Raw genomic sequence first — 26890 nt, forward strand, 5'->3', positions numbered from 1 at the left:
AGATGAGCATTTAAGGTATTTAGAAACATGAAACATACAATATCACTTTAAAATTTTATTGATTGTTCAGGAATCTCACATCATATACCCCAATTGTGCTCACTTCTCAGTCTTCCTATGTCTGCTCCCTTCCCCTGTGTCCCCCATGGCCCCCAATGGAAAACAAAGTCCATCTTGTGTTTTTCATATGTCCTTAGGAACATGATCAAATTCCTAGTGGACAGTCTCCCAAAGGAGGATGAGACTTTCTCTACCTGCATTGGCAGCAGAAGTCATCAGCTGGAGAGAGCGGTTCAGTGGCTGTCATGGGGCAGGGGTAGCTCTCAGGAACCTAGCCCACCACCTGTCACGGTGCTGTGGGCCAGTGAGGGGTGGAGTCAGATCTCTCATACCCATGGATATTAACATATCTTCAGGCAGCAGCCCCAACCACCAGCATCCACATGGGCTTCAGTGGTAACACAGTCACAGACATCAACAAGGCCCTGCCATAACAGGACCATTGACAACAACATGGCCTCAGGTGGTCACACATGCCACTCACAACAGTGTGGCTCACCAAGGCATCAGGCAGCAGCACAGACTGCATTTGTCCACATGGATCTCAGACTTCATTATGATCGTGGACAGCAGCATGGACCACTGACACCAATGGTCTCCAGCGGCATCACTGGTTGTGGTGGTACTTTGAGGAAGTCCAACTCATCTCAGACCTCAGCCATTATCCAGAGCCAGAGAATGCCCCCAGCCTGATGTAGGTTCCAGGCCTGAGTCTGCATCTGCATAAGCTCCAGGCTATAGTACACCATCCATTGCAGGCCCCACTGGGCAATGCCAGTATGTAGACCTTAGCCCTCTTCTCTCACCTCTCACCACTATCAGGTCTTCAGTTCTGTCTCTCTCCTTAGCACACGTACCACTCCGCTTTTCTATCGTTAACACCTCTCCATCACATTTCTTTATTGCAGTGGCACCATCAAGGACTGCAAAGGTTGAGTGGTGCTCTGGTTCCATCTGGCTGCCCAGGGCAGTAGGGCCCGGGTGGCACTCCACTATCATAGTTTTAATTAATGGAGGAGGATTTCTATGTTTTAATGATGTAACATCCTTTCTGACCAATATACTTGCACCTTACTTGGCTATACTCTTTAGTATTTACCGAAGTTACCCTGTCCCTATCTGACTCCAGATTTGTTGTTTTCTCAGACAACATGTAAAGTACAATTTCAGTTAAGACTCCAATAACACAGAGAGCTAGGTTTTGAATGACTACTGACCCATGGCCCTATTCACTACTGTCAGATACTCGTTAGCCTCAAACTTAAAGTTTATGCAGACTTAACTAGTAAAGTTTGCCCATGCTTTTGGATTGGTAGGATCAACATAATAAAAATGGCAATCTTGCCAAAAGCAATCTACAGATTCAGTGCAATCCCTATCAAAATTCTGGCACAATTCTTCACAGACCATGAAAGAACAATAATCAACTTTATATGGAAAAACAAAAGACCCAGGATAGCCAAAACAACCCTATACAATAAAGAACTTCAGGACGCATCACCACCCCTGACTTCAAGCTCTATTACAGAGCTATGGTCCTGAAAACAGCTTGGTATTGGCACAAAAATAGACAGGTAGACCAATGGAATCGAATTTAAAACCCTGATTTTAACCCACACAACTATGACTTGAAGCTAAAATTATACAATGGAAAAAAGAAAGCATCTTCAACAAATAGTGCTGGCATAACTGGATATTGGCATGCAGAAGACTGCAGATAGATCCATGTCTATCACCTTGCACAAAACTTAAGTCCAAATGGATCAAAGACATCAACATAAATCCAAACACACTGAATCTCTTAGAAGAGAAAGTGGGAGACACTCTTCAACAAATTGGTACAGGAGACTACTTCCTGAACATAACACCAGTAGCACAGACACTGAGAATGACAATTAACAAATGGAACCTTCTGAAACTAAGAAGCTTCTGTAAGGCAAAGGACACAGTTACCAAGACAAAAAGGCAGTCCACAGAATGGGACAAGATATTCACTAACCCCATATCTGACAGAGGGCTGATCTCCAAAATTTACAATGTACTCAAGAAGCAAGTCTCCAAAACACCAAATTAAAAGGTGGGGTACAGAACTAAATAGAGAATTCTTAATAGGGGAGTCTAAAATGGCTGAGAGACACTTAAGAAAGTGATCTACATCCTTAGCCTTAAGGGAAATGCAAATCAAACCATCTTTCTCCTGTCAGAATGGCTAAAATAAAAAACACCCATGACAATTTATGCTGGAGAGGATGTGGAGAGAGGTGAACACTCCTCCGCTGCTGGTGGGAGTGCCAACTTGTACACCTACTTTGAAAATCAGTATGGAGATTCCTCATGAAAATGGGAATCAATATACCACCAGACCCAGCAATTTCACTCTTAGGCATATATCCAAGAGATGCACATTCATACAAGGACATCTGGTGGGGAGGTGTTGGAGGAAGGGAGGAAGAGGGAGCTGGGATTGACATGTGAAGCAAGTTATTTAAAATTAAAGTAAAAAAAACTAGTAAAGTTTGTTCAATGCAAACAGTGTTGATTGGCAACAGCTAGTTGAGGCAGAATGCCAAGGGCATGGTTGGTCAGTGGTCCATAGTCCTGCAGCATCATCATCACTTCAGAATATGCTGGGGCTCAACATCTCAGGTCCTATCACAGTTTTACTGAACAGCCATTGATTTTAATAAATCTCAGGTCAATTCATTTGCACATTAAACAGAAGAGAAGTGAGTGAAACCAAAAACACTGGAGGGGCAAATCTTCCTTCCTGAATCTTATATTGCCTTAATAAACAATTAGAGTTGTGTTGTTGCTTCCCACTTGCTAGGTCTCCCAGTACTACCTTCTTATTCAGAAATCACAGGAAGCAATCCTGTCACCCTTCTGCTATGTTCTCTCTTGTTTCTATAGTCACCTCATGCGGCAAGAAGAGTAAACAAAAAGAAACCAATATAACAAGGTAAGTTCCAATGTGATAGGTATTCTGGCTCCAGACATCGTGATTAAAACCTACAGTGATGCTTTCTGGGAGGAAATTACAGGCATTATTTTTAATTATAATCAATTGCATGCCTGGGATGTCTGCATTTGCAACTAAGACACTTTGGAGAAGGAAAACTGTGAGGCCCTCCAAGTGAGTCTTTTTTTTAAAGTTTTCCAAAATCAATTATCAAAGGGAAGGTGTGGTCTATAAAGCTGCAAGAGGTAAAAAGAACAATTACTAATTAAGCTTTAAATTAATCACAGTAGCTTGCATAGTAGAGCCAGACAGGGCAAATAAATGCTAGAAAAGAAGTATACCACCAATTAAAACCTGCTTCCTATATGAAAATACAACCCACTGTTGGAGTTATTTGCAGGAATGCAATGCAGTGGAAATCCCATGCATATAGAAAATGGTAGGTGCCAGGCAGACAACCAAGAGCAGAAAAGCCTGTAGGTTCTGGAGCACTGCTGTGGATCCCCAGAGCACAGTGGAGAAACACTAAGTTCCAGAAATTTCTTGTAAAAATCTACCCTGAATCTACCTCAGAAGTTCCTCAGATGTAATCTATGATATACTCTCACCCTTAAGAATCCTGGAGACCCACTCAGTGATTTAGTAGCATGAAAATTATGCTAAATGGAGTCATTCTCTTAACACCCCACTAAAGGATATTTGAAGGGAAAACACAACATAACATGTCATAGATGAATCTCCAAGGACGACTTCTTAGACTCAATCAAATGAAACACCTCCAAGAACTTTAAGACTACTTTTACTTAAACATTTAAGATCTATTAAGTGTAGTCACAGATAATTACAGATCACCCAAATACTAGTCATGAGAATTTTTCTTTCCCCATTAACCCCCAACTTGTCCTGTGTTTTTCCTATCCCCTAGAGGCTATATATATATATCCCAGGTAGAAATTCCATTTTTTTTGCTATTCCCAAATAAATTTTCTTTTAGTAGAGACTCAAATGATTGTTTTTCTTGACAAACATTAGAACAACTCTAATGTAGCTATTCTTTGTCTTTTCTTTGTGTTATCACACAGAGAAGAATAGTCATGATTCCTTTAGCATGGGCCAAGAATATGGTGTCTAACTCTTTTTATACTATAGTCTACAAAGATCTTTGATGGGGCAAGAGAAGTATTTGCTTTGTTAAGTGTAATTCCTTGAGTGTCAACTAATATTCCCACGAGTCAATGGGTAGCATGTGCATAAATTACATCTTCTACTTATTGAAGTCTAAGAAAAATATTTCTGTAATTACGCTGCATATCAAACTAGCCATATTTTTCTTGAGGTTCTTTTAAAATTAATTATTAATAATTTATTATTTTATTTATTTTTGAGATGTGATTTCACTATGCTGCTCTGGCCGGACTCAAACTCCTAGGCTCCATGAACTCTCCCAGGTACCATTTATTTTCTTGTGAGAGTGATTGACAAATTGATAAACATTTTCTCCAAAATAAATGAAGTCTACCTGTCACTTTAAGAACAACTGACACCATTTGTTACAAAGACATAATTGAGCTTTCAAGTGAAAATTAGAATTTGGAAAACTTGTATCTGTCACTGTGAACTTGAAAGTTTCTGGTACCTACACAAGATTTGTGGTGATAGCAAATACACAATTTGATCTGCTGTGATGAGGCAAATTATAACATTTGGAAGGTTTTCAAAACTGAGAAGTTTTCAAATGACCAGTGTATGATATTACAAAATCATTTGAGGACAAAAGGTCCATTCAAAGTGTGTGAAAGACAGACATATTTTAATTTAACTAAGTGAGGAAAGTTTGAAAATATAGCTTTTGCACAAAAAATATAGTTTCATTACAACTTAGCATTAGGAAACTAGCCTTCTGAGTTGAGTGCAATACAAAAAATCCATAATTATCCTAAGTGGCTATTAAAATACTTCTTTGTTTCCAACTATGCATGTATTAGATGTTATATTTTCTTTGTGTTTAAACCCTAACAATTCAAGGTTAATTGAATACAGAAATGGATATCCAGTTATCTTCTATCAAGTCAGACATTAAAATTATTTGCAAAATATGAGACTGTACCGCCTTAGCCTTATTACTCTGAAAATAAAAAAACATATCAATGATATTAACTGGTAATGGGCTGATCATTACTTTTTATCTTATTGGTTCAAACTTGCTTTGGATGACCTTTTTCTTGAGAGTGTTGGATTTACAGGATGTATTATCACATCTGGCTTGATTTAGTATTACTTTCATATGAATTAAAGTATGTCAACTTTTAACTGTAATTTATAATAAGGTAAATATTGACTGAGAAAACCCACATAAACAAAGGCTCTTTGGACCTTTACTGATTTTTAAAAGTTTAAAGAATTTTCAACCCAAAGGAATGAGTGGTTCTGACAAAAACCATTATATTTTAATCTTAAAACACTACCACAATACCCACAATTTAGAATGTTTCAGTGTTCTTTGCCATTTGGGGTTAGATTATCTTGTGTTTGGGGGTGTTGCTCTGTTAAATTGTCAGCATTGATCATTCATTAATTATTAATTAATTCCTCATTAATTAACTAGATGGTGCCTCTACCTCCAGATACAATAAAACACCACACAATTTTGCTAGACATTATTAAAGCAAACTTTGTTTAAAACCACTGCCAGGAAAAGACAAGAAATGTCAACAATGTAAGTGTATATGAAATATCTATCTTGCCAATAAGCCAAGAAATGCAAAACAGCAGCATGTTCCTGTGGAAATTGCAAATGCATTAAATAACAAAATTAAAACACAAATTACAACAGCCTTTTCATGGAGCTATGATTGAATTGGCATGACTAAATCATGATAGTTTCTTTGCTCAGTAATCCATCAAATTGGGAAAAAAGAAATCCGTCAATGCCTTTCAAGTTTCATTAGTAGCTTTATGACCCAGTCGTAAAAATAGCATAGGCTCTGGAATGGGCATTGAATTTGAACTTTGGCTCTGAATCTTAGTGACTGTTTGGCCTTCTTAACCTGTCATTTGTAAAAATGTAGGACAACAACGGCTGGGTCCATTACTACTGTGAGCAGTGGATTAGACAATTTGTAACGAGGCTTCTATTTAAAAGTAGATTTAGTGTACTGTACTTCCCTCTCATTAAAATGAGAGTGACCAATGAAAAGCATATAAATCCACAAGGGAAAAGGCCAGGCAAGAGAGCACCAAGGAGAGGTTTAAGCACAAGTCCAAAATACTAAATGAGGTCAGAGAGAGGTGTTGAGCATGAAGGAGAATGAAAATCAAATTGGAGAGTGATATGCCAGCAAAAAAGTTAATTTGTGCTACATATTTTGGAAGGAGATGCTCATCTTGGAGTCTAGAAGAAAAATGTGCTAAATGAAACAGGGGTGTTGAAAAGCCTGTCCTTTAGTTCCTCAAACTGTTGTCATGGGGAACCAAGGATGCTTCTCTGACCTTTCAGGCCAGAGAGGTTAGGGGCTCCTTATTTTCAGAATTTGAATAATTCTGCTTGCCAAACAGAGCACTTGATGTCTGTCAACTTTCCCCACCTTACTTTCTGTGTTGCTTCTGAGCTAACTGGTTTTGTGAGAAGTCCTTTCAACATGAGCCTTAGACTCAAGTAGGAAAACTACAACTCCACAAGTAATAGAAATAAGATGAGAGTCGGGAAAGCTCTCTGCCCCCCAGATCAAAATAATATCCTGATAATTTGAGTGTTATAAATAAGAAGTGAAGCTCCCTAGGAAAAAAATACCAGAACAAAACAAATATTCTTTCAATGGAAATCTGAGTGAATTATACAAAGATGCAAATGAAATGATCCATAATTTTCTAAAAAATATAACTAAATGATCCTTTAAAAAAAGAAGCATTCGTTTATTGTTTTGGGGACTATATATAGATTGACTAAAATCAAGCACACTGAAATGATGACTTTCTGTTGGTAGAAAAATAATGTCTAACTAGCAAAGACAATTTTACAGTTCATGATGAGTTAGACAAACAAAAAGTCAGGTACACAAGAGTAGAAGAGTAGTAAGAGGGAGTGTAACACAGTGGTGAAAGCTAGCAAGTGTTCAGAAAGACTATTAAGTTTTACACCAGCTTCACAGTCTTGAAGAAATTAATTAACCTATCTGTACTTCAGAACCTCCTCCCAACAACTGTAAAATAGGAGGGGGTGTTTTTTCTGCATGTGTACATAGGTCTCTCTCTCCCCCCCCTCTGAGTGTATGTGTGTGTGTATGTGTGCCTGCATGCACACGTGTATGTACATCTGAAGTCTCAAGGTTAAACCTGAGTCTTCCCTGATTCCTTTCCGTGTCATATATTAAAAGGTGTCTCTCACTAAACCCAGAGTTCATGGTTTGAGATAGAGCTTGGGAATTTTCCCTCTCTCCTTTCTGTTTGTTTAACTATAGGCTGGCCACACCAAGCCAACCCAGCTCTTACATAGTACCATGCACCAGAATTTCATTCCTTCTACTTGCAAAGCAAGTGCTTTTCCAGCTGAACTATTTTTCCAACCTCCCTCCCAGGTCTTATTTTATAGAGTTGTGATAAGAATTAACCGAGGGAGTTAACATATGTAAATGACTTACCTCCTGGCACTAAGTAAGCTTTAAGTAAATTACATGATGCTATATTAAAAATAGTATATGACTTGGCTCTGAAGTGACCTGCTTTGATGGAATTACAAAATTAGCTATTATGTATATAGTTATATTTAAAAATATAGGGGAATAACTTCACTGGGAAGATGGAAGGGAGAGAGATATTAAATGATATAGGACAGCTGAATTCTTATCTATCATAGCAGGGAGTAAACAGATAATATCTGTAGTTAATAATCTTAAAATAAGACATTGTGGACATTGTGTAGTGGTTTACTAATTCCTGGAAGAAATGGATAAGAGTTAAAGAGCAGTCACCTATGGTGCGGAAAAGGGAGGGTTTGTAAACCATGGGGCAAAGAAAGCTTTTATTATTTTATTTTCTAACTATGTGTACATATTAGTTTGAGTTTTTAAATTAAAGAATGAAAAGCTTAATGCATATGGACAGACTGTCAGTACCTGCATATTAGAATAGACGTGTTCTCCAAAGCTACACAGAGAAACCCTGTCTCGAAAAACCAAAAATAAAAATAAAATACACATGTTGTACCTTGTTTCATTTTATTTATTCTATTAATTCCACTCCTAGGGAATTACTAAATCTATTATAACTGAGTCATTTATAACAACAAATAATTGGAAATGACCCAAATCTCAACTATATGTGAATGGCTAAAAATTATGCAAATACCAAAAACAATGTTATAAGCCAGCCATATATATTTATTATTTCAGATGGCTACAGATTGACTGCCCCCCAACTCACATACATACACTCACACACGCATTCATACACACACACACATGCTCATTCACACACACATCTCATACACACTATTTCTGTCTCTGTCTCTCTCTCTGTATCTCTGTCTGTCTGTCTGTCTCTCTCTCTCTCTCTCTGTCTCTCTCTCTCCGCCCCCTCTCTCACACACACACATAATGTCCCTTGTGTATTTAGACTGAATAACAGAAGTTTGGTAGAAACATTAGAATTAGCATTTCTACATAGTGGTTTTTATACTAAGTCCTCTGCACTTCAGAGTCCCTAAAGGGATGAATCCCTGCTGGGTGGGTCACTGTCTACAGAGATTTATTTTAACCTCCAAACTTGAAGCTTCTTCTTGAGCTGTGTCTCTTGTACTTCACCTTCACACCACTGTTTAGACAGCTGATGCCATTGATAACAAAGATAAGAGGGATTTAGAAGCCTTCTCTGTGTGTATATATACTCAGAGTCAGTGTTTGCCAAGTTTTTTTTTCATTGTCATCTGTGGTACCTTCTCCACCTAATCAATAAGATGCTGATGTAAACTATGTGACAACACTGGGAAATGCTCACTATGTGTCACATTGGAACATGTGTGGTCCTAGAAGCCCCTCAACACCTAAGGAGATGAGTGGCACCTTTTTCTCCTTCGTAGAAAGGTTATAAAGATAAAATAAAAGGATGTCTGGGACATTATCAACCAGTTCTTATCCAGAGAAGGTACACAATAGAACCCAGCAAGGTGTAGCTGATTGTCTGTGACATGCTCCTGAAACTGGATTTCAAATTCTGATATGCATTATAGAATGTTCTGGAAGTCTTGCTAAATTACAGGTCAACCTTCAGAATTTCTGATTTATTAGGTTTTGAGTGGGGCTTGAACAGTTGTAGTGTGTGTGTGTGTGTGTGTGTGTGTGTGTGTACATGTTCATGGGTATATGTGCATATGTGTGTATATGCCTACAGAAGCCAGAGGTCAACACTGGATGTCTTTCACTGTCACTTTTATGTTCTCTCTCTCTCTCTCTCTCTCTCTCTCTCTCTCTCTCTCTCTCTCTCTCTCTCTCTCTCTGTCTCTCTGTCTCTCTCTCTTCCTCTCTCCATCCCTTCCTTTCTTTTTTTTTTTTTTGAGTCACACTCTCTCACTGAAGTGGAGGCTCAGGGATTCAGTGAGACTGGCTGTCAGCTAGCATCATGAATCCCTCTGTCTCTGCCTACACATCACTAGGGATATAGGAGTGTGTCATTAGATCTGTCTTCTTATGTTGGTGCTAGGGATATGAACTCAGGTCTGCATGCTTGTGCAACAAGCACTTTACCAATAGAGTTAAATCCTTACAACCCACATTTTTTTCTTATTTTATTTTTAGTGAATCCCTTGGAAATACTGAGAATCCTATACCAAAATGTGTAGACCCAAACTTTCACCAAAACCAACAGGAACAAGATTAGGAGACAGAAATATTTCTTACCCTAAGTCTGCTCATCCCTGTCCTGCCAGGTAGAACTTTGGCATAAGGTTTCTAGCAGCTTAATATTATTTTCAATCTCCTTAACAAGGTTCTCCTGGGGTCTAGACCCTAGTCAAGCCTCCTAGATGAACTTCCCGCAATATGAGCAATGACAGCCCTTTCCCATCCTCCTGGAGCCTAGGTGCCAATGCAGAGACCACCTTTTAGGTTCCAAGAAATTATGCATTCGTTATGGAGGAAATTAACACCTCAAAGCAAACTATAATTAGGAATTCTTCAATTCAGTTTATGCTTTTTCAATTAGGCACTCTATAATTTTAATCATGGGAGCATTAACATGTTTCTGTAATTTATATACCTGTGGTATAATTAAGCCTGGGAAACACATTGCTCCAAACCTGAATGAAAGTGATTGTTTTCCTTCACATTCACAGCTCCACAGGTCCCTGATGGGGAGACAGTACCACTTTTAAAGGAGCCACTTGAAAGCCATAGAGGCCAAAGAGAAGTCTCTTGACTTTGGACATGTGAGCTTGTCAAAGAACATGCATTGCCTTTGAACATCTGGCCCATGTGTATACACCTGTATTCCAATCTTTCCATTCCTTCCATGAATTTACAAACATTGCACTACTGGGAACTGTTTTAGACAATTATCCTTGGGAACTAAATTCAATTAAGCAGGAGCAGGGTGCACTGGCAGAGGAGATGTTACCTGTGGGCTGTGGGAAGCAAATGGCTTTGAAATGAAGAAACTGAACAATACTCTGGTACTAAGCCTGCCCCCGTATCTATTCCTTTTCTCTCTCTCTGGCTCTCCTACTCATAATTCCAGCTCTGCTTTTTGACCACAAAGCAGGGCCCAAATCCTGTATGCAAGGTAGTTCTCTTGGGATTCTGAGCAGTTTTGCCAATTCAAGGAATTTTGAGGCACACTGAAAGTTTTTGTGCTTATTCAGACTGAACCTCTGAACTTTCTGAAGGTTAAAAACCTTCTTTTCCCCTCATCTTCCTGCTCTCCCCACAATAGCAAATTCAGATTTGCTGACTGCAATAAAAGGAAAAAGAACATAATCAAAACTGGCCCGGGGGGACAATGCATACAGATTCCAACCCAGCTGAGTGACGCACCCACACTGCAACAGCATTTTGGCACTCAATGTATTTTGTCTGATCTAAGAAAATATAGGACTTTTTATAGAGCGAAAGTTGGAAATGGATTTGTTTCTCCCAGGCTGCTCTAGCCTTCTACAAAAGAATACAGATTTGTTCAGATTCTGGTGTTCAGCTTCACAGCCATCTCCTACCTACGCGCCAACATCTGCATAGAGGCAATATATTCAGATACACCATCAGAATGCACCAACACAACGTAAATTATTTCAGAGACCAGTCATTGTCATCATCATCAGGAAATAGGGGTGTGATTTTAGCCCCCATGTGGACAGGAATAGAGGGATACACTGGCAGAGATTCCTGATCAGCTCTTTATGAGCTAACACTGTTATCTGAATGCTGAAACACATCGTCGAAAAGAGACGGGGCTCTAAAATCTACAGAATTAGCAAGGGTGGTATCCCGGTAGAATATAAAACAACTGCTTCCTACATTATGCTCAGGAGCAAATATCAGCACCATAGAGAACTACCTGCTTATCTGTATATGCACCTTAGCCTCCTTTTCCCACCTGGGCATCCTATTGGCCAAATCACTAGTTCTCAAGTGTGGACCAGCAGGACCAGTGTCACCTGGGAATATATTCTAATGGCAGATCCTTGGGCCCCATCTTTTTTTTTTTTTTTTGGTTTTATGAGACAGGGTTTCTCTGTATTGTTTTGGAGGTTGTCGGTCCAGCTCGGCCTCGAACTCACAGAGATCCGCCTGCCTCTGCCTCCCGAGTACTGGGATTAAAGGCGTGTGTCACCACTGCCCAGCCTGGGCCCCATCTTTTTATCCCTGGACATAGTCACACATTTGTAGGTGAACTAGCTCTCCAGGAAACGGTATGTTTTACAGCAGTTTGAACAGTATGGGAAGTAACCATTTTAACAGTGTTCCTAGGTATATGTTATCCCTGGGGAAGATGGCACAATGGTATTCTGGAGCTCTAGTTCATTAGGCCAGGGTCTCAGTAGCAAGTAACCCAATGACAAGGCTCATTCTTCTCCAGGGATTTAATGTTCTATACCTCTATCTAAATATCCATCATTCTTTTGTCTCTTGTGGAAGTATCACTGGATTTTATTTCTGTTCTCAAATACTTGCATCAATAATCTCTTTGAAACCAGGATCTCTTTTCATCAACCCTTGTAGGGTCCAGAACAGTACAAGATAAGATTTTCTACTATGACAGAAATACTGTTCAACATTGTATCCAATAGCTACCCATGGACACTGGATATTTTAAATGTGGCTAATGTAATGAATGAGCTAATGTTTTATTCCATACATTTAAATAGCTGCATATAGGTGGTGCTACAGTATTAGACAATTCAGGTCTAATGTCATGATCTTGAGTCCTTCTCTTATTTGGACTCTTACTTTCTATTCTCAAAATGGACACTTTCTTTATAACAAGCTTTATAGCAAGCTTTATCCCTGGCATACACATGGACTTTGGCTGCCCATCCCCCAGTCTGGACTCTTGGGGGAGGGCCTAGGCCCTGCCCTGGATGAAATGACAGACTCTGGAGATCCTCCATGGAGGGCTTCACCCTTCCTGGGGATCAGAGTGGAGACTGGGTGGGGGACTAGAGGGCCTGGTGGGGGAGGAGGGAAGGGAGAGGGAGCTGGGATTGATATGTGAAGCAAGCTCGTTTCTAATTTAAATAAAAAAAGGAAGAAAAATTTCTTTCAGAGTCAATACCTATGTGGAAATACATTGACCAAACAGCAAAACCTAAGCAGCTGTAGCCAGGCCACAAAAGGGTGGGTTGTATGTTAAGGGTTGGGATAAGCATAAATTCTCCTTCCTAGACACATATACATTAATCTATTTTAAGACTGAAATCTTTATGTTATTCTTTTACTACTAAAAACACAAGGTTTTCAGGATAATCTCTTTTACTGCTACTGAGAGGAGGCAGCTCTCTGTCCAGCTCAAGGCAGCTGAAGCAGACATTGTGCATAATGGTTTTTGCAGAAGAACAAGCCTCCCTGGATACTATGGTTGCTGACCTGGGGCCCAGAACAGTATGAAAAGTAGAAGCCAGCGGGGAATAAAAGTGAGAGAAATAATGAGAATGTGGAGAAGACATTACTGCTCTTACAGTGGTTCCTGAGTTTCCCTGCTGTCTACTCAGACAGCCCTCCCACCCTTTCTTTGGTCTATTGCTCCCTGATATACCTAACTTTAGAGACCTCCATGCAGAGTCCAGGACCACAGTTGGTTTTCGTCATCTGGTATCTTATAATCATGTTGTCCCGCAGGGGTTATCTATCATTATGACCTATCTTCTAGCATATTATTCCTGGACTATCATTCCCTGCCTTTTTCTCCTGCCTCTTCCCTTTACTCAGATTCTTTGACAACAGTGAGGCCTGCCAGACATCAGTATCTCTTCTACATGCACATCTATATTTATATTTTTAAAACATATTTTATTATATTTCAATGTGTGTATGTGTGTGTGTGTACAGTTTCATGGGGTGCTTGTGGAGGCCAGAAGAGGGTGCTGGACCTCCAGGAGCTGGAGTTACAAGCAGTTGAGAGCTACCCAATGTGGATGCTGCTGTGAATTGGCTGTCCACAAGGGCCCTTACCTTTATGTTATTTATAAAGCAAGCTTGGGCTTGATGGCGCAGGTTCAGGTTCATTTCCTTTCCATAAAAAGAAAAACTCTACATGTGTGTATGCATGTGTGTGGGTATGATCATATGAGTGCAGGTGCCCATGAATGGTACAGGTGTCAGATCCCTCTGGATTTGGAGTTACCATCAGTTATTAACTGCCTGATATGGGTGCTCCAATCAAACTCCAGTTCTTTGCATGAACAGTACACATTCAACCACTGAGCCAGCTCTCTACCGTGTTTCCTATTTTCTCTTAGAGGTTAAAGTAATAATGTTGGCCATTTCTTCTGTTTTTTTTCCTTATAATTGCTGGTTCTTTAACTTGTTTTACAAAGGAAGTTAAAATATAGTCAGTATGAATAAAATTATTGACCTGGGTTTCTTTCTACTTCTTCACATGCCTGTCCTCCATCCTCTGAGTGGCCCTTTGGTAGGGTGTCATAGAGCTTGGTCCTGCTACTCATCTCTACACTCTCCTTGAATGCCTTGAATGAGGTCATTCTTCCCTCTGGATCCTCAGATACCACATAGATGCTGGAGTTTCCAAATGCAAACCTCTGCTCAGACACCTCTCCAGCACCACAGACGTCTAGAGTTTAAATAGCCGCTGTGGTAGGAGGTGAACATGGCAACCACACTCGCCTTTCCCTCATGGCAGTAACAGCTCCAGTCTCCATCTCCCCAGATGGCAGACAGTCCAAAATAGAACATTCTCACTCTTCATGTTCCATCGACTGCTCCATTTAAAACATTCTTCTCCAAACACCTGCTTTTTTCTTTGGTTTGAGCCTGAGTGATATAATCCCAAATCCAAACACCAGGGCCATTTCGTGGTAAGCTGCACTTCTGGGCTGCAGGTGAGGTTGGAGGTGTGTGGAATGGTTTATAAAGGGAGTGGTGCAACGCAGATAGGGTCAGCCTAAGTGAATGAAAGCCACTCTATTTAAGTGTCACCTATCTTCCTAGGTATTTGCCTGAATAATCTTTCTTGTCTTAAACAGATAAACTTTATTATGTATACCCAAGTCATGCATAATACCTTGAGATAGATGATAGATACAGAGATAATAAGGTAGATGAGAGATGCTAAAAAGGTTACTATAGTGAAGCGAATCAACACACCTGTAGCTTTGCACACTTTGGCTTTTTGTTTATTTGTTTTTACAGCAAGACTGACTTATCTGTCTGCCTGTAGTTCTGTGCTTGTCTCCTCGGGTGGTTCTAGGAAGTTCCATATCTCTTTAATTAAAGTGGCATGCTCTTTTAGTGTCATATTTAGGCTGTAAGAAGATAAAATGTAACAGCATGCATCCTATTATTCCTTGTTTCCATTGCTTCTTGTATCTGGCTCCTCATATTCCCTAACCCCGTGTGATGTGCTCCCAGCATGCTTTTGGGCATGGATACAAGCCTTGTTAGTTACTTACAGAGCTGAATCTTCTTGCAGGTTATAGGAAATACCTCTCATCTCCACCACATGTTCCCTGCAAAGTGGAGTTCATAGAGTTCCTCATATTTAGGCCCCAGCAAAGGTGGCCCAGAGAACCATGGGGACTGAACAAAACAAACAAGGCTTAGAGAATGATTACAATTGCTGTTTCTCATCTGTCTCCATGAGAACTGGGACTCACAAACTCCTCAGGCTGCCCCATGCTAATAAATCCTCCAAATTTTCATTTCTTCTTCCTAATTGGACACAATCATATGCTGGTATCTGAGAATCAGACGGTAATGATTCCAATTTTGCTCGCTGCAGCTCCACGGACCAGCAAAACCCTTCTGTGGTTGCTCTGTGTGTTTCCACTCAGGGCTTTGCCATTATTAAAGGAATCCTGGAGGAAATTTGGCAATCGTTTGCTTTTCTTCCCAGTAAAGTTTCTTCTTTGCTCTAAAAGTTGGCTGGGCTTCTGATTTGTACTATAGTTAATCACTGTGCAATTCAGAACGTGCAGTCCTAACTAGATGCTCCTGTCAATAGCATGGGACCTGTGGACTCTCATCAGGGAATTGACATAACTTACTATGACCTTTGGAAGACACTGGCAGGATACACTGACTTCTGGTGTTGAGTCTTGTACAAGACTCTGATTTTACAGGCTGAAACTATGCACTGCCTCCAGAAGCCATAATAACATGTCACAGTTCCTAACTAATCTTGTAGATGGCCCCTGAGAAGTACCCAGAATACTATTGTGTCACCTATTAGGTTCCACCCAATCCTTGAGCATATTGGGCTCCCAAGCCACCTACATTGTTATGGACTTCACCTGAGTGTCTGGACACACACCATACAGACAAAAGGCTCAGAATGCAGAACAGTGGTAACTAGAGGTTGGAGGTGCATGTGAAGGGTAGATAAAGGCAGTTTGGCTTTGATCTGTGTGTGCTGCACCTGTGTTGAAATATCACACTGATCAAAAGTGACCACCATAAGTCAGTTCCTCTGTTATGGCAGGAATGTACCATGTGCTTGATAGTCACATGTGGTCAGTAGAGATCCTACCAGACAGCTCACAAAGATGAACATTTTCATTGTCAGAGAAAGATCTATCTGATAACAATCTGTTCTGGAATAGAAGGAAGCTGAAGAAAACACACAGTCTTAGCCTACTACAAGGTGGCCATGACAAATTTTTTAATTTGCTGAATTAAAAAAATCATACACTTTAGCAACTACTTGTTGGGTTTTCTTTGGTTTGCTTTGCTTTGGTCTTTTGTTTGTTTGTTTGTATGCATCAAGTATGGGCTATACATTATTCCATGTGAAGGAGACACAATTGTGCTAAGCCTTCAAGTCTCTTTGGGCCAAAAGCAAAAGAATCTAAAACAAGAAAATCACAGACAAAAATTCAAAACAAAGAAAGCTTACAAATTCATGCATAATAGAGTTAAAAGCTCAGGGAGGAGTCATGAAGGAATCACACGGGTCACTTTTGAGTAAAATCTGGTAAAGGGGCAGAGTGAATTTAAATGAAACTAGAAATAAGGTTAAGGGCAGATGCTGACAGGCCTTGAATTTCATGCTAAGAAGCTTCAACTTAATGCAATAGAAAACTAGTGACCCATTTAAGAATTTTAAGCAGGGAAGCTAACTTGATCCAATTTGTGCTTTCCTGGGCACACTTCAGTGGCTTGGTGGGGGATGGACCTGGGATAGAGATGCTCTTGACAGACATATCAGCAAGGACATTCTTGCTGACCAGAAGAACAGGGCTGGATAAGCACTGCCTCCATCCAGGGTTGATCTGAAAATCAAGGAACAATGCAGGTCACTAAAAGGATGAGAGAAGAGAGAATGGAAAAGGATACTTGCAAGAAAAGTCTGCTGTATCTGGGGAGCATCTCCCACAGATTTTGTTACAGAGCCCCCATTCTCACTGCAGGGACTGCATTATGGGTGATTAATTCATGGCCAAGTTACTTTCTTATGAAGGTTACCACAGATACATCAGTGTGACAGGTGGGGTGTGGGGGAAGAAGGCTCAGTGTGTTTGAGTCAGAGCTGAATATTAGATTCTAGTCACCATTTGATTGATCTTTTAAGCAATTCTGGGATTCTGTCACTTAAAAACCAATAAATCTTTGAAGGCCCGAGGAGAGCAATACAAAAGCAATAAATCTCCATTGTGCAGTATTAGAAAAATAGGCCAAGCTGCCGAGGTGATTTGGCTGGAGGGTGAGGGTACAGGAACCTCTGCAGTTGGCTCCTCAATGCTCCCCTCCTTCTCGCTCTCTGAATTCTCAGCCCTACTAGAAGAAGTCAAACTTGGGAGGCTTCCCAAGAGTGGGAGGCTGAAATTTGGCTCTGTTAGTGGTTAAGCCCTGTGGGTTGGAGGAAGAAAAAGCCTGCCTAGAGGCCTGGAGGCCAAGGCTTAGGTTTGAATCTCTGAGAATTAGCTAGGTAAATACATAGAGGAACAGGTTACAGGCTGGGCCCACATTATCCAGAGTTAGAGGACTCCCCAAAATGTCATCCCTCAGCTGTCAAAAATGTCACTATATACCACCCCCTCAAAAGTCCTTCCAGATTCCCCTGAAGCAGTAGGAGTGGAAGCCAGAACTACCAAGTAGCAGTGACCTCAGAGCCTGGTCTATGTTCAACTAGTAGATAATAATGCAAGTTGTCAATCTGACAGGATCTAGAATGACCCAGTGACAAACCTTGGCCTCAGTGAGAGGTTTCAAGAACGTGTTAACTGAGGTGAAAAAACCTATGTGGTCATCACAGTTCCACAGGTCATAGTCTTGGACTGAGTGAGGAAGAATTCATCACTCACTGATTCCTAGTTGGGGATGCAACAGTGCCCTGTAATCATGACTTCCCTGCCATGATGGACTACACTCTTGAACTGTGACCCCAAATAAACCCTTTAAAGTGTCACAGCAATGAGAATATTAACTAAACAACTGACTTTACCTGCCACAACTGTGAACCAATCATTTAACATCTCAGGCTTCAATATCTCTCACTAATATAGAGATGGTATTTCCCAACTAATTTACCCACCAGAACACTTAGAGTCACACCATGCACAGAAGTAAAAACATTATCAATAGTAAAGTCTTTTTATACATTTAGATTTGTTGATTTGTAGGGGAAGAAGGAACACATAAATTTAAAGGTCAGGAGACAATTTTTGTGCAGGTCTTTCTATCCACCATGTTGGCCCCAGGTATTGAACTCAGACCATTGTGTTTGGTGCCAGGTACCTTTACCTGCTGAGCCATCTTTCCAGATCGAATTATTTTCTTAAATGTGGTTATTTTTAAATTGACATATGATATCTGCATTCATTTACTAGGCAAAAACAGTAATTTGATGCTTGAACATACCATATATCATGGCTGATTTAGTATAATTGGGCTTCCATGGGTTGGGAATGTTGACTTTTTTCTAGTTATGTGAAGCATGTTATAAATTGCTGCCTACTACATTTATCACACTGTGCTACCAGGCATTAGAATACCTTTTCTATTTTAAAATATGATGATACCATTGGTCAAATGCCTGAAGCAAGTCTTTGGGTCCCAGGTTGTTGAATATCCAGGTTACTTTTCTTTCCGGCTCCCAGTTCCTAGCCTACAGAGCAGCTCAATGCCAGTCTTCTCACAAGCAGCTTACCTCTCCATCATGCCCTTACTTCCTCTCAGTCTGGACAGTCAGCTCACCCCACCCCTCAATTTGTCTACTTATTTGCTTATTGCCCTACCTCCCAATCTGTTCTTTGACACACTTGCAAGATAAGCCTCAAGAAGGCAGAGTGAGCCTTTCTTGTTTCATGCTATACTCAAATTGCTTAGCCTACTTCCTGGTACGCAGCAAGTGCTCAATAAATATTTATTGTGACCAGATGCTTCTAAGATGCATATCTTCATGACCAAGACTCATACTCAGATGGAATGTGGTTACTGTAACTGAAATATATAGTAGTGTTTCTGATCTCTCGGCAGTTGTCCTGAAAGGCCTTCTCCTTGCCATTGCTTCATCTTGGCAAATTGGCCTTCTTGGCAAATGCCCAGGCTCTGGTCAAAATAATTCCAGAAACTGAGGGTACACCCACTCTCGGTGAACTAGGGCCTTGAGAAGGAAAGCAACCTGAGATTTCTAGACACCAACCATTTCCCCTTTGAGTAGTGACATTTCCTTTAATTTTTAAGGATGAAAATGACATGCGTACCATTCTCCTAGCAAGATGGTATGGTTCAGTAAAATGAATGTGTCTCTATGGTCAGAACTGGGCCTCCATCTTGTCTTGCCTGGCCCATTTTTTTCATAGTCCAAGTCACCTTATTGACTTCTGTTTGTCTGTTTGCATATCTTCAAACTGGGGTTCGGGGGAGCTTTACAGGAATCACCATCATCTCAACCTGTCATAGGGCCATATTCCCTGTACCTAGTAAAGAGGGCCTTTACCCAGTTTCAGATGAGGCAAGAATTTCCGCATTTTTGTTGGTTCATTCTGTTGGCCCCACCACTATAATTTTGGGTGGAGTTGAATGGGAGTTGAAAATGAAGATCTGGACTATGTATCTCAAGATCCTCCTTCTAGTATGGTCTCCCAGTCCCAAGAAGGCATGAAAGGTGATGTTGCTAAAGCCAATCGCTGACTGATCCCTATGATCCTCAAATCAGCCCAAGCCTTTCAATACACCCTTTTCTTTCCATCTAGCTATTCTGTCTTTGCTCTTTATGTTACAGCAAACTTCACTAGGCATGGCTATTTCCTTTTTTACAAGCCACCCTGGTACATACTGGACACTTGTAATGAGTCAAACCTTATACAACTGGGTGTTGCCTTCTCTGGGAGTTTTCTCTGAGTATTTCTAAGCCCCTGTGAAGTTTTCCATAAGGTTGCACAACATTGTAACTATGCCCTATGCCTGTGTCTTTAACTACAGTAGGTCAGCTTCCTTTGAACTTATCTCTAGTTTGATATCATTATCCCAAGCATTTAAACTAATGAAGATGTGTGCTGAGTGAATCATTGTTGTTTCCAGCCCCTACATCCCATCCACTGTATATAAGGTACCTGCCACATGCTTTTTGGACTGAACTGAGCCAATCTGGAAGTTATACCTAATGTTCTACTCATCTCAATGGACTGAGGTCCTGAGACCTGGAGTTTTGAGCAAAGCCAGCAGCCAATATAGTTGCCTTGTACAAAGGGGATCTTGTTTAGAATAAATGCCAGCCCATCCTGATAACTATGAACTTGCATAAATCAACCTAACTAATGATATGGTCTTGGTGCCTGGGTGCCCATTGGGGCCTCAACAAATTCTCATTGAAATAAGCAATATGATCCCTGTGGGATTCTAACACTTCCTATCTCTGGATTGAATCAGCCCATGGGGATCATCCTATTTGAAATATGTGAGTGGATTCTTTGAAGAATGCAGTATATCTGAGTCAGGTGATCTTGCAAAGATTACTGTGTCTAGGTTTTCCATCCACTAACTACATTTTCCCTAATTATGCTCCAGAAAGTTCTCCCCATTACCTTTCCAGGTTCCTACCAGGATGCCCACTCTGAATTGTGGTTCACTGTGGGGAGAGAAGACCCTTTCTTTCTCAGCACTCGCCTCTGAGTTGAGCTGAGTTGCTGACCATGCACCTTCTGGACAATCTGGCTTCTGGCTTACCTCATCCAGGCGCATTGCGAGTCATGTGATTCACCTGGATCTGTGTGAGGTATAGAGGAAGAAAGCCACAAATGATAGCTCCTCACCTGACAGGGGCTCCCCGAGACTGAGCAGGTTTGAGCATCACTGTGATGGTCGTGTCCGTTTCATTGAGTGGTGTATCTGCATCGTATTCAGGCATTGATGGAGCTGGGCAAGAGAGAGAAATGGAACTTGAGGGGCACAGGCACCAAATGTTCCGCAACATGTCCCCTTGTTAACCTAGTCTAACCGAACAGAGGTAGTGAGTGAGAACCTGTTGTATCAGGGACCTTGCGTGGGAAGCCTTGACTTCCACCTGCAGCTTCTCTCCAGGTGCAACAGTCTGAAGTGATGGTAGGCATAAGCCTCATCAAAAAGCACTTCTTCCATGCAGATATAACGGAATATGCAGGACATATAAGTACTTAATATAGATGGAAACAGAGTAAACCTCCTTAAACACATTCAGATGCAAATTAAAGAAAAGATGAATTAGTTCCATCTTTTTTCATAAGACCCTTTCCCCCCACAGGAGTGTGACTAAATCTAATCCTTTGAAAGGGTAATTTAGCCATTTGTATTATGAGCTATTAAAACCCACATCTCCTTTAATGCTTTTTTTCAATTTCTGAATTTAATCCTAGAGTTATAATTCCAATCAACGATTTAAACTTTATTTTGTAACATGTTTATTGAAGCGCTATTTTATAAAAATGTAGAAACACCAAATATATTCAACCACAAGGGACTGTTTAATTAAATTACGTCCATCCAGTTGACAGACATTATAATGAAAGCAATGCAGCAGTGTGGGAAATACTTATGGGATGAGGATAAGTGGAAACATTAAACTACAAAAAATCATGGCTTCTGCAAAATCGCATGAAAATACATATGCAGCAGACCAGATTAAATAGATATTCCAAAATATGGACACTGTAAACAAGCATTCTGCAATGGTTTGGCCTTAAGGTGGTGTGCTGCATCCTCCTGGCAGAGATGGTTTACAGTCTTGGGCTCCTGCAGCTTAGTCATTCATTCATTCATTCATTCATTCAGATATTTCAGGAGAAGAAGTACTGTGGGTGTCTTATACTGGGAAGTGTTCTATCTGGAAAATAAATTTTCAAACCAACTTTTATATGTCCCTTCCCCCACTCTCCGGCTCTCTCTCTTATTCCACCTTAGGGCATGTTATTTGGTGAGCTTCAGAAAGTTTATCGGTTGACTTTCTTCAACCCAATAGTGATGTCATTGTCTAAAATTGTTCCATTGTCATCAGTGACAGTCAGCTGTATCTTTTTTTACTCCAGGAAATGACAAAGGCTGCAGGAGACAGGAAAATAACCCCCCTTTCTCTTTCTAAAAGAGATACCTGAGATCTTGGTGGCAATCCTAGTGGTGACAGGTGGTCCGAAGCCCTTGGCTGTGCTGGCCTTGATGGTGAAGGAGTAGGTGGTCCCTGGGTACAGACCCACAAAGAGGTGGTGGGTTTCATTCCGGAGTTTGAACACTTTCCCCCTCTGGCTGGACAGATCAGCACTTGGATCCAGTGAGCCAACAGCCTTGTAGTTAATCTGTGTGACAAAGTGATAAGCAAGTACATAAATGCCCTATTCAGAAACTGAGGAAGCTCACTGGTGAGGACTAGCAGGAGCAGGAAGGCAAGGGAGGCAAGCTATGCAACATGTTATGGAGCTGCTTGGGACAGTACAGACAAGCACAGCCCTGACCTTTCTAGTGACAAGCCTGTAGATTAGACATGTCTAACACAACAGAGTATGCCCCCAGCTTGCAGAGTTTAGAAAGACTACAGTTATGGGTAACTACCCCAATGAAAGGGTGACAGTATCACAAAGGTAAAATGAGGGTGGCTAGGGAGGTCGCTGGAGGTGGAAAGGTTTAGACAGGATGAAGGATTGAAGATGGGGAGATGAGAGAAGATAGGGAGGAGTTAACTAAAATGAAGGGGATATGAAAAGTTACCTAAAAACTTTCTATCTTTGCTACCTTGTAATCCAGTTTAAAAAACATAAGAACTTGATGACAGATGTCTCCCATGGATAGTTGGTTACTTTTCATGGCTTTGTCAAACAGTGCTATATAGGCTGCTGCAGGGAGTAAAGATTTTACCCAGATGAGAACTCTATGAACTACATTACCAATGTGTCAGCAACATGTGCCTACTGGTGCAATAATGGTATGGATGTTATATGAATAACAAAAACTCTCTGCTTGGATTTAAGACCCACTCCATGAGACACTGCATTGCTGATACTGTAATCCTAGTCAAACATTTGTGACTGAAGAGGTCTTAGGCACCAGCGGATAAACCTACTATCCTGTTTCTTAACTAAACAGGTATCACATCAAGCTGTCTTCTACACATCTATGTTTATACCCACAAAGGATACTCTTATCTCAAATTAGGGAAGCCCATCTTTGCAGTAAATATAGGAGAATGCAGAACTTGTGGCTGGACAGGATGCTGAGAATGAATGTCGGTTGAAGGCTTAGCTCCAAACAAGATACTCAAATCACATCCTAAGGAGGTTATCACAGAGATCATCATAGAAGTGGGGTGGAAATACTGTACATGCCCACAGGTAGAAACAAGGCTACAGAACACATTCTTTCAGCATAACACTGTCATGGAAATCATGAATTCATATCTGCTGTCATTACTGTCACTGGGCCTACAGAAGATGACCCAGCCAACAGTTATCTATGGAGCAGGGAGGAGCTCATGGGGCCTTATCACTTACTGCTGAAGTACTGGCAACTAAAAGACTGTGTGAGGGGAAGACAGAGTATCTAGTGGTGAACCTGCTGGTGAGTCCACCAGGTTCAAATGAGTGCTCTGAACCCAGGATTACATGGATGGCCCAGTTAAAATGCAGGGAATACAAAACAAAAGCCATGGATTTGAGGAAGAGATCTGTAGGGACGTCAGGAGCTTGTAGGGGTGGGGAAAAGATGAGAGAATGAGGGAGGACAGTAATAAGAAAATATTATGTGCATGTATAAAGTTGCCAAAGAAGGAATCTTATTACTAAAAATATACTGTGCAAAAAATAAAGCAAATTTATCTTACTAATATATCTCATACCTAATGCATCTATTATACTATCATTTCAGTCTGCTATCAATACCAAAATATTTAATGAGATCACATTCTATAATTCATTTCAAGTCTTAGAGATCTAGTATGTATGTATCTGGGATTAAGTGTAACTCAATTGGACTAGCCACTTTCCAAAGTACAGTAGCTCCCTTGTTAAAAATGCAGACCATGGGCTAAGGGATTGCTCTGTGGTTAATGAATTTGCCACATAAGTAAGATAGCTATAGAGTTCAGATCCTCAGAATCCAAGTAAATGCCAGGTAGAAAGCAAAGGGTTTGGATTTCAGATCCCCAGAATCCATGTAAATGTCACATGGGCATAATGACACCCTTGTACTTCCTGGAGTGACACTGCCTATGTTGTGAGGCTCTGAGTTTGATGCAGAGAACCTGCCTTAAGGAATAAGGTGAGAGATGATTAAAAATGATTCCCAGGATGAAGTTAAGACCTCCATATGTACACACACACCCATACCCAGGATAACATGCATAAACACATACCTGCATGCCTCACACATGGAAAAGAATGCAGACCATGTATTCTATCCTACACACCAGGAGTGTTTTCTCACTTCTTATTAGAGGAATCAGGATGGTTATTTTCATGAGATGCTCAACTGGAAACAACTTGCATTAAATTAGCACTTTTTAAACTATCTGTGATAGGGACACAGTGTTGAGCTTTCCTATCTACTGCAGACAAATGTTAATGTGATGAACATGTTCCATGGCACCCACTTCATGAGTTGACAGCAATCAAATCCTAATTTGTTTTTGTTCACTGGTCACAAGGTAGATGTCACAGTAATGCTAGCGTATTTAAGTCCTGATGTCTTCCTCGATTTATTTCTGTATTTGCCCTGCAATAACATAACAAATGGTATCTCTGTTGTGTGTTGTCCTCCATGGCTGACAGTGTGAGTGCCAAAGCCTGAATCACATAGCTGTTAAAGTAACCTACATAGGATCATTCTAACATAATATTTTTATTAATTGCATACAAAGTATTTAATACCTGATATTCCCCTAACTCCTCCCAGATCCCTCCCAACCGCCTCAAGTCCTCCCAACATTGTGAAAAACATTTATTTATGTTTATTTTATATTCATGAGTACTTGCTTGTATGTAAATATGGGTAACATGTGCACACCTGGTACCCACAGCCACTAGAAAAGAGCTTTCGGTTCTCTGACTCTGGAGTCACAGTCAATTGTGAGCTGCCTGGTGTGGGTGCGGAGAATTGAACTCAGGTCCTCTGAAAGAGCAGCAAGTGCTCTTATCCACTGAGACGCCCCTCAAGCTCTATTTGCTCTTCTCAATATCCTACTGAATCCAGTTTATAGTGACCATCCTCATAGGTATGGGGATACCCATTGGAGCATAGCTGACCTTCCAAAGGCCATACCTATAAAGAAAACCATGTCCCCCTCTCCAGAAGTCAACAACTGTCAGTAACTCATGAGCCCCACCCCACCATGCTAGACATTTGACTGATTTGATCTTGAGCAGGTCTCAAGCAGATAACTGCTGCTTTGATATATAGCATTCTTTAATTTGCTTTTTAAAAGTCTACTTTGTTCTATTAAGAAATATTTTGCTAAGGCCTAACTAGATGACTCAGTAGGCAAAAGTGTTTGCCATACAAGACAAGTTTGATGACTGCAGCCCCCATTAAAAATGGCTGTGGTGATATGCATCTACATTCTAGTACTCCTATGGCAAGTGGGGAAGTACAGACGAGAAGCTCACCAACCAGTCAGCTAGGAGTATGTAATGCAGCAGCCAAACAAGAGACCCTTCCTCAACTAGGTCAAAAAAGAGAACCAACTCTCAAAAGTTGTCTTGTGACCTCCATATGTATAGTATAACATCTATACACCACCCACCTAAACCCCACCCACATACCCACACACACAATCATAAGCATTTAAACAAAAATGCTCCATGCTTCTAGAACAGCCAAACCAGGCCAAAGAGGAGGCACATGCTCTTTATTAAGAAAGTGGATGACTTCTTATACCTGGCATAGGTGGCAAACATGTTAAGGCAGAGTGATTTCCTGTATGAGGCGGTAGTGATGTAGCAATGGTGCCATGTGTTTACTGGGAAAGACCAGACTTGGTTCGGAGTAGAATCAGACCAGGAAAAGAAACTCCAGGTGCCAATAACTTAGGTTTTCATAAGCAGAGTCTACACATGCACATCCATTTACATGTGACTAGTGGCTTTAGGGTGTTCAGATGGGACCCTCTTTCCATCCAAAGCTCAGAGGCAAACACTGAAGGTCCCCAATTCTCCATGCTTTCCTGATTAGGGCACTCTCAGAGACTGCATTAATTCCCTAGGTTCCAAGATAATCTGGGGATTTAGCTGGACTTGCTCTATTTTCTGATCTTCACAGGCACATATACAAACAAAATAAAAAATAAAATAATTATAATAAAAAGTTTGTGTGTGTTTGCTCTGCCTTACTTTCTGTCTCCTGTACCCATTTTTTGTTGTTGTTATCTTGTTTAGTTTTTAAACTGGTGTCTTTTACATTTCTCAATCATTTGCTCAGCATCAAATCATTAGCTCAGAGGCCACATTGGAGCAATACTGAACCAAGATGCAATTCTCAGGGAAAGGAATTGGGAGAGAAAAGATCTAAACCTGAAGGTAAAATGGAGTCAGAGCAGAGGAAAAGGCCCTGCAGCTTCCATGTAGAGACAATAGGCTAGGCAAGGGCCTGAGGTGGGAAAAGGCTCACACAGAGAGAAGTTCAGGGTGACTATAGAGCAGAGGGCAAGTGGAGGAAAGTGTACAACTGGACTCCTGTTTCCTAGCAACAGAAGAGGGAGATGCTCTGAGGTGTGCCTGGAGCCATGGACCCCAGTGCACCAGGGGAGAGGATATACCTT

At 40.8% G+C, this 26890-nt stretch overlaps 1 protein-coding gene across 14 annotated transcripts in view; it reads right to left on the bottom strand.

Annotated features, from left to right (window-relative positions):
- The window catches only part of Ptprt (protein tyrosine phosphatase receptor type T), a 1105935-nt gene that overhangs the window by 252146 nt on the left and 826899 nt on the right, over positions 1–26890 (bottom strand). For all 14 annotated transcript variants that reach the window (XM_040732970.1, XM_040732973.1, XM_040732967.1 and 11 more), the window contains 2 exons: positions 22241–22442; positions 20931–21033 (listed from right to left, as the gene is read on the bottom strand). In XM_040732970.1, coding sequence (XP_040588904.1) covers positions 20931–21033; positions 22241–22442 — 305 coding nt within the window. The remainder of the gene's footprint in view (positions 1–20930; positions 21034–22240; positions 22443–26890) is intronic.

Source organism: Mesocricetus auratus, unplaced genomic scaffold (assembly GCF_017639785.1).
Source record: "Mesocricetus auratus isolate SY011 unplaced genomic scaffold, BCM_Maur_2.0 Super-Scaffold_100028, whole genome shotgun sequence".
NCBI lineage: Eukaryota > Metazoa > Chordata > Mammalia > Rodentia > Cricetidae > Mesocricetus > Mesocricetus auratus.